Source organism: Halyomorpha halys, unplaced genomic scaffold (assembly GCF_000696795.3).
Source record: "Halyomorpha halys isolate HHAL.00 unplaced genomic scaffold, Hhal_1.1 Scaffold424.1, whole genome shotgun sequence".
NCBI lineage: Eukaryota > Metazoa > Arthropoda > Insecta > Hemiptera > Pentatomidae > Halyomorpha > Halyomorpha halys.
The window spans coordinates 92,081-101,340 of record NW_027107649.1 but is presented as its reverse complement, the minus strand read 5'-3'; the positions used below and the strand labels follow the sequence as shown (position 1 = coordinate 101,340).

General features: G+C 30.4%; 1 protein-coding gene across 20 annotated transcripts in view; it reads right to left on the bottom strand.

Moving 5' to 3' along the window:
- Window positions 1-9,260, bottom strand: part of Psi (P-element somatic inhibitor) — a 122,588-nt gene that overhangs the window by 63,934 nt on the left and 49,394 nt on the right. For 18 of the 20 annotated variants that reach the window (XR_010843064.1, XR_010843065.1, XR_010843066.1 and 15 more), the window contains one exon: window positions 2,971-3,222. Coding sequence is in view for 2 of the 20 variants with exons in the window: in XM_014423479.3 (XP_014278965.1) it covers window positions 2,998-3,222 (225 nt within the window). In the remaining 18 variants the exon portion in view is untranslated. Of the gene's footprint in view, window positions 1-197; window positions 1,799-2,970; window positions 3,223-9,260 lie in introns of those variants that run through there. The other 2 variants (XM_014423479.3, XM_014423478.3) reach the window with 2 other exon arrangements.

The following is a 9,260-nucleotide window of genomic DNA, read 5'->3' as shown; positions in this document are numbered from 1 at the left end:
TATATATATATATATACATACACACACACACATATGTAGGTATATATTATGTATAAATCCAATAATAAAAAGTTTAAATTCATCAATGAATAAAACTCTAAATTATTTAATGATGAATATATTATAAAGTAACTTTTGGGTGCCAAAGGCGATCTGGTGCACCACAACACACATTAATTAAAAATAACATTAAAAAATAATGATAAGATTAAACTAAAAGTAAATTATCTAATTAATAAAACATGGCTTCAGAAATTCCTGCATTATATAATACGAAAAAAAAGAGAAACAATTTTTTTTTGGAAATAAGGGAAACTGCAGTAGATTCCTTTTATCCCCATTCTTGTAGTCTGCTGATGGTAATATAGAACCTGTTTATTCTAATAATTATACGAATATAAAATTGCAGCCTGTTGATTGCCTTTATTTTCCTAACCTGTGAACACATATCAAGATGCAAGGATATTGACATACAATAACACAAAATTAATGTTAGCGTGTTTTTCTTTTTACTTAAAAAACATGCATTTTCTCATAAAAGCTGAAGAATGTGGGGGTACTGAATACTAATTATTTAATTTTTTAACTGTTTAAAACAATTATTCCTTCAATTATACCAATCCATTGAATTAATGACTGATAGATCACATTCAATGAAATGTATTACATCTGTAGCATTGCTAAAAATAAAAGTAACTATCAAAATTTTTAAATTACCTACTAACTACTTACTGCTGTTTCACAAAAATAAAATGTTATTCTTGCTACCTAAAACTATTTCATTACCATTAAATAAAACAGAAAAAAATAGGAAATCCGAACTCAGCTTTGACATGTACAAATTAAAAAAAACAACATTTCAGTAACAGCTTCACCCAAATAACTGAATTACATTAAAATGATAGGCATAAATCCAAAGAAAGAAAGTTTCTCCTGTCAGAAGTGTAAGTGCAATTTGTACAATTTTATTTAATGTAAAAGAAGCCACAATTGATAAAAATATTGCTAAAATAACCTAATAATAATAAAAAATATATATTTTACCATTATTAATGAGTTACATATAAAAATTATTTGGTTTGTTAAAAGGTTTAATTGAAGACCTAAACATGCAATACATTTAAAATTATACTACTATCATTAGGAATGAATGAAATCTTTTTTTACTTTTCGGAAATATGAATAAAAATGTAATTTTTCATCACTTCAATTTTTACCTGTACAATAGTCAGAAGAAAAGTATATATACATATAAGTCAACTTATGAAAACTAAGACAGAGAAATTCAAGAAATTGGACTCACATCAATCAGGCATAAAAAAAAAAAAAAATATATAATGCATTTCTTTTGATTTGATATGATTCTTTTTGCTTGAATGGTAGAATATTATTCTATTTATTTTTTTATTTTTTTTTTTAAATGCTTACAAATAAATAGATGGTCATCTTAGAAAGGTTTACTCATTAACAGAAAAAAGTACACAAAGTTCTGATATGTTAGTTATAATTTACAACAAAAAAAGGTACATATATGAAATTAAACTTTCAAAAGCTTACACAATTTTCTTTTAGTTCAATTAAAAAAAGTAGATAAAAGTAAAATATTAATTAGTAAAAGAGAAAAACTCAGCAGTTTCGGATCCAGCATTAGAATATATACATTAATTTAGAGAGATAATTGATTATCACTTAGAGAATATTTATACTGATAGAAACATCTTTCTTCATGATGTGATTCTCTACTAGCCCCCTCTTCTTTAATTAGCAGCTGAACATGAATCCATTTTACTCAATCCCCCTAAGAATATGTAATAGAAGACTATATAAAAAACAAATATATATATAGACAGTAAAATCACGGTTAATAGGCCTAGAAAAAAAAGGTGAAAGACAAAAGAAAATGGATAATGTTCAAATCATGAAAAAAAAATTGAGGGAATTTTCATTTCAAAATTCTATATTGCAAAACAAGAAATATCAGAAATTTTCTAAACAACTTTTCTGTCATTATTAATTTGTACATTGCTCATGCTTCATATTTTTCTCAATTTTGATTTGTATTATAAATCAGTGTGTACATCATAAAACACTGTTCTTCTACATTTCTGTTATTGCTTCCCTTTGAAATACTTACACCTGGGATTAATGGGAATCAGCCCAGGTTCCTGTCTCGAAGTGGTCAGTTAACATGGGTTCATACAAAAAACTAATTGGGTACTAACAAAAAAGCAGCCATATTTTACATGGATACCTCTTAAACTAACACACCCTATTTGATGAACAGAAGTATAAAATAATGAAAAAAAAAAATATTCATTTAAAATACAGAAGCTTTATAAAAAAATATCTTTTCAAGTTATCTTACATAATTTTATTCATTACAAGGGAACATACAAGTAAGCAGGTTCTTTAAATGTCTTTTAACCAATCTATAAATTAATGAAAATCATATTTAAGTTGATTTTATTAATTAGACAAAAATATAATTAGATAAAAAAAAATTTTTTCTATAACCTTTTTACCACTTTCACTAAAAAAAAAAAAAAAAAGGAATAAGAAATTTTACTTAAAATTAAAATTTCTGTTTCGTAAGTTAAAAATAACATTATGCATCAAAACAGAATACTATCATATCCACTCAATTAACATTATTTAGAAGTTAATTACATAAAAAGCCATTACTTAGGAAAAGTAAGGACAGGAATAAACAGGAAAAAGGTTTCCAAGTTATATCAATCACAAATTATAAAGGTTTTGAGATAATTCATTAATAACCAAAATAAAAAACAATCTGAGCAGTCGCTGAAGTAAGATGGATCCTATTTGTCAAATTATAATGGAAATAATTCACTACCCCCACTGTATCCCAGCTCATTTTTTTTTTTTTTTTTTTTTTTTTTTTGGGCTAATATCATAACTAGTATAAAGCTAAATAACCAGAAAATGTCTTTATAGTATTATTTTGCTCACCATCTGCAATATAAAAGTGCTCTTGCTTCACTGCTGTGCTGTAGGCTGAGGTTGAGCTTCACCAGGAGCCGGTCCCTGTGGTGTAGGAGTGTAACCAGGATAAGGATTAGCAGGATATTGGTAACCTGGATAAAATCCCCCTCCTGCATAATAGTTTGGAAACTGAGGGGCCTGTCCTGCTGCTGGGGCTGCTGCTTGTGGTGCGGGCTGTGGAGCCCCTGATGACGGGGTTCCTCCTTGTTGAGCCTGTTGCTAAACATCAAACTGGGATTAGAAATAAATTCATCACTTTTCTACCCAGATTAACAATAATTAAATAAATCAGCCCACTTTTAATTTACTATTTGTATTTAATTTATTTAAATTTACAACGGTCTCCAAAATATATCCAGAAATTAAACTGTAGTTATGTCAGTTAAATGGCATGGTTTTAATATGGAGAGACTTAATTGATCAAACACAATGAAATATAGAAAACATTAACTTTAGTTAAAAAATAAGTAAAATTGCATCAATGAATCGTCTAGGAACAGCACTTATATATGATTCAGCATGTAACACATTATTCATCACAGATGTAAATGCATTTAGGGTTGACATTAATTCTATTTATTACTATTCAATTAATGGGGTAAACCAACAGAATAATACCAATCTTTCCATCTAAACTATTAAAGGAGGATAACTTATAGAACTTGAATGAGTGTTCCATGCCACAACAATGAACAACTCTATAAGAAGTATTGCCTTCTCTTGCTTTAATAAGTGCCATCATTCTTTTTGGAATACTCATAAAAGTTTTATAACCAAAATTTCATGTGGTCCTATCCCTCCAATACAGCCATATTTAGCAGTTTAAGTAAAGTAGGGGGATTTTCATCAAACTCTCCTTCCAGTAATGGTCAACTGGATAAGGTCCTCACTTCTTGCTAGCCACACTACGTTATGGGTACCAGATTAAAGTAATCAAATCAAGGCTTTACTTTATGTGCCAGATCATTATCATGAATAAATGGGGCCATCTTTAATCAAGTGGAGACCCCAGGTACTTTAAGATAAGGAACCCTAAGAGAACTTATTTTCTGAACGACTTTGGGTTATCAACAGAAATAAACTATGTACTAGTTAAAATCATTACTTTCTGTAATATGTGAAATCTAACAAACATTAAATACAGAAATCCAACATACAGGTCTTGATTTTTGATAAGCAAAATCATGAAGTGCTTCTTTAAAGTCAATTTATTTAACCTTTTGCACTCTAATGGCGACAATATGTCGACATGGTAAATTCTTTGGTAACTCAAATGGTGACTATATGTCATCGCAAGTATAATCCTGTCTTATCAGTTTCGCAAGTTTTGTGCAAGCTTTTGGATGCGTTTTTGTTGAAAAAAAGTTATTGGAAATTTTGAATTGAGTAGCAGTTCCTCTCTCATTATCTAGTAGTTCTTAAAGCATCGAAATTTCTTAGGATGATGAGAGGGTGGATATTTTTAACATAGATGAGCCTCCAAAATAATAAAATTTGATATTGGTTCTCAAAATGTTGGACCAAATATTTCATCAACTGTTGACGAGTTACTGATATGTCATACAAAAAATTCTCGAGTGCAAAGGGTTAAGTATATCTCTTTCTATGGGTATCATTGATTAACTGCTCAACCTATCATAATTGTATATATACATGTATTAGTTGTAACTCTCTGTCCATTTTTATTCCACTTTAAATTATCGATCACAGAAGTTATGGGGCTATACGGAACACAGGGCCCTTAGCATACAGATGGCACTGTGCATTAGCAATGAGTTATCACCAATAATAGATATGTAAGGCACAACTAAATTTTCTTCCAAAATCATCCCCAAATACCTTGAGGTATTCAAGGCCCCTCTTTGAATTGGTATCAACTTGAAATATTTTTCCATTTCTCCTCAATCCAAGATTGTGTTCTACAGAAAATCACAATCTTTGTTTATGATGTTCTATGGAAATTAGATGTCTTTCACCAGTCTTCTTGAGCTAAATTTTGAATCTGTATTTTAATGGTTAATTGTAAGATTGATAGTCCCAACAAACTATCAACTAACTTTCTGACTGCAGAAGCAGTTGAAATGAGTTTTCAGAGCAGTTGTCAGCTAGATCAGTGACTTTCGGAAGACTTAGCTTGTCTTGAATGCCATGGTCTCTTTGTATGTCCACTGAATGGTAGTGTAATAAAAATGAAGGTGACTATCAATATAGTACAATGGTTTTCTAACATCCTAGTAATCCTAAGAGTAAATATTTTTACTGAACCAACTCGTAAATGACCCATTGTCATATGAATAAAGTAAGCATAATATAAGGGATGGAGAGAATTTTATGTAAAAAGCAAACAAAAGGTAAAAACAAGCTCAAAGAATAACTGAGATTAATTGAGAAAACATTTATACTATCAGACAACCTTAGTTTGTTAACAAAGTGAGTAACAATGATGTGACTAATACTTTTATTGTTAAACAACCGTAAGTATAAGTCCCACCAGATTTTTATCTATAAACTTAGATATATTTTTTTCAGCCATAGTAACCATAAGGAATAATCATGTCATTAATTAAGTCACATACCATGAGAATCAGTATATTACATGATATGAAAATTTTCAGCAATTGTCATCATATTTTCACTTTATCACTTAAATTAGATCATAAAACAAAGAAAGTTAATAATAGATCAAACAAAAAAATAGCAAGGAAAGTATAAGATAACAATGGTCTAAAACAAAGATTAAAAAAGAAAAGAAATATAATTAATTACAATGAAATGAAAAGAAATAAAAAATAATAGTTATCAGTTATCATAAAAGTCTTATCTAAACTAAATTCTATAAAAAAAAAAGGAAATCATGTCAGTGTTTAAAATAGTGTTATTTTCAAGTGTGTGATTTATGTTTGACATATTTTTTAAAGAGATATTTCAGGAATATCTTTCTAGTAGGGATGCGACATCGATGTTTTTAAGCCGATGTTTTACGTTCCCCAATATTTTTTTTTCAAAAGTAACTAAATGAAAACAAAAAATTTACGGTACAAATAATTTCCTATCAACAATGTGGTGGAATAAAAAAAGGACCTCTAACGATCACGCTAACGACGTAATAAAGATAAATTACGACTAGAAAAACATCAATCTTTAAAAATATCTATGCTTAATATTAAAACATCATTACATACAAACCTTTGCCTAAAAAACATCGATGTTTTTGAACAACCATTTCAGTAACATAAGGTCAGTACCAACGACTACGAATACTCCCGCCAGTCGGAAGCGGTTTTTGGAAAATAGAATGCAAATTTGTTTTGGTCAATCAATGTTTAGAAATATCAAGGTTCAATATTAAAATATGGTTGCAAACAATACATTGCCCAAAATACATCGATGTTTTTGAACAACAATTTCAGAAACATAAGTTTACATAAGTAAGGTTTTTGAAAGTAAGAATTAGACATCGACTACAAAAAACATCGATGTTTTTACATCGTTGCTTACAATACGTTACCCAAAATACATCGATGTTTTTCAACAACCATTTGAGTAACGTAAGGTTTGTTACAACGACAATCAAACGATCACGCATTTTTAGGCCTGTCAGAAGTGGTTTTTGAAAATAAGAATCCGACATCGACTACACAAAACATCGATGTCTTTACGATATCGTTGCTTACAATACAGGTAAGGTCTGTTACAACGACTTTCCAACGATCACGGATTTTAAGACCTGGCAGAAGTGGTTTTTGAAAGTAAGAATCCGACAACACTTCAAAAAACATCGATGTTTTTACAATATAGTTGCTTACAATACACGTAAGGTCTGTTACAACGACTATCCAACGATTACACATTTTAAGGCCAGCCATAAGTGGTTTTTGAAAGTAAGAATCCGACATCGACTTCAAAAAATATCAATGTTTCAACAATATCGTTGCTTACAATACGTTACCCAAAAAACATCGACGTTTTTGAACAACCATTTGAGTAACGTAAGGTTTGTTACAACGACAATCCAACGATCACGCATTTTAAGGCCTGCCAGAAGTGGTTTTTGAAAATAAGAATCCAGCATACACTTCAAAAAATATCAATGTTTCTACAATATCGTTGCTTACAACGATCACGCATTTTAAGGCCTGCCAGAAGTGTTTTTTAAAGTAAGAATCCGACATACACTACAAAAAACATCGATGTTTATCAACAACGATTTGAGTAACCTAAAGGTCTGTTACAACGACTATCCAATGATCACGCATTTTAAGGCCTGTCAGAAGTGGTTTTTTAAAGTAAGAATCCGACATCGATGTTTTTACAATATCGTTGCATACAATACGTTACCCAAAATATATCGATGTTTTTGAACAACCATTTGAGGAACTTAAGGTCTGTTACAACGACTATCCAACGATCACGCATTTTAAGGCCTGCCAGAAGTGGTTTTTGAAAGTAAGAATCCGACATCGACTACAAAAAACATCGATGTTTATCAACAACGATTTGAGTAACCTAAAGGTCTGTTACAACGACTATCCAACGATCACACATTTTAAAAGGCCTGCCAGAAAAGGTTTTTGAAAGTATGAATCCGACATCGACTACAAAAAACATCGATGTTTTTACAATATCGTTGCTTACAATACATGTATGGTCTGTTACAACGACTATCCAACGATCACGCATTTTAAGGCCTGTCAGAAGTGGTTTTTTAAAGTAAGAATCCGACATCGAAGTTTTTACAATATCGTTGCATACAATACGTTACCCAAAATACATAGATGATTTTAAACAACCGTTTGAGTAACGTAAGGTCTGTTACGACTATCCAACAATCACGCATTTTAAGGCTGCCGGAAGTGGTTTTTGAAAGTAAGAATCCGACATCGACTACAAAAAACATCAATGTTTTTACAATATCGTTACTTACAGTACGTTACCCAAAATACATCGATGTTTTTGATCAACCATTTGATTAACGTAAGGTCTGTTACAAAGACTATCCAATGATCACGAATTTTAAGGCTTGCCAGAAGTGGTTTTTGAAAGTAAGAATCCGACATCGACTACAAAAAACATCGATGTTTTTCAACAACGATTTGAGCAACCTAAAGGTCTGTTACAATGACTATCCAACGATCACGCATTTTAAGGCCTGCCAGAAGTGGTTTTTGAAAGTAAGAATCCGACATCGACTAAAAAAAACATCGATGTTTTTACAATATCGTTGCTAACAATACACGTAAGGTCTGTTACAACGACTATCCAACGATTACGGATTTAAGGCCAGCCAGAAGTGGTTTTTGAAAGTAAGAATCCGACATCGATGTTTTTACAATATCGTTGCTTACAATACGTTACCCAAAATACATCGCTGTTTTTAACAACCATTTGAGCAACATAAGGTCTGTTACAACGACTGTCCAACGATCACGGATTTAAGGCCTGCCAGAAGTGGTTTTTGAAAATAAGAATCCAGCATCGACTACAAAAAACATCGATGTTTTTACAATATCGTTGCTTACAATATGTTACCCAAAATACATCTATGTTTTTGAACAACCATTTGAGTAACGTAAGGTCTGTTACTATGACTATCCAACGATCACCCATCTTAAGGCCTACCAGAAGTGGTTTTTGAAAGTAAGAATCCGACATCGACAACTAAAAACATCGATGTTTTAAAATATCAAATCTCAAAATTAAAATATCGTTTCTTACAATACATTGATATTTTTGAACAACTATTTCAGGAACATAACATCTGTTCCAAGGATAACGCATTCTACGGCCAGTCAGAAATCCTTTTTGGATCAAAGATTAGGACATCAATTTGAAAAAACATCGATGTTTTAAAATATTGGGATCTAGTATTTGAAAACTTTTTTAATTTGGTCAATTGGAGCTAAATATCAATAATCAATAAGAACAATTTACAAAATAATATTTCATTTTCTAATCAAATATACAACACAAGATCAATCACATGTTTACACTAATTTATTTATTTAATACCAGATCAGCTTGGTGCACCTTACTTGCTTGATACAACTGTTACATCTAATTTGTTTTACAATTGATTATGAAGTGGATAATTATATGAAGCTCTCCTTGGAACAGATCTAGTGTTTGAAAACGTTTTGAATTGGGTTCAATGGAGTTAAATATAAAAAAATCAATAAGAACAATTTACAAAATAATATTTTATTTTTAAATCAAATATACAACACAAGATCGATCACATCATAATCAACAAATTTATG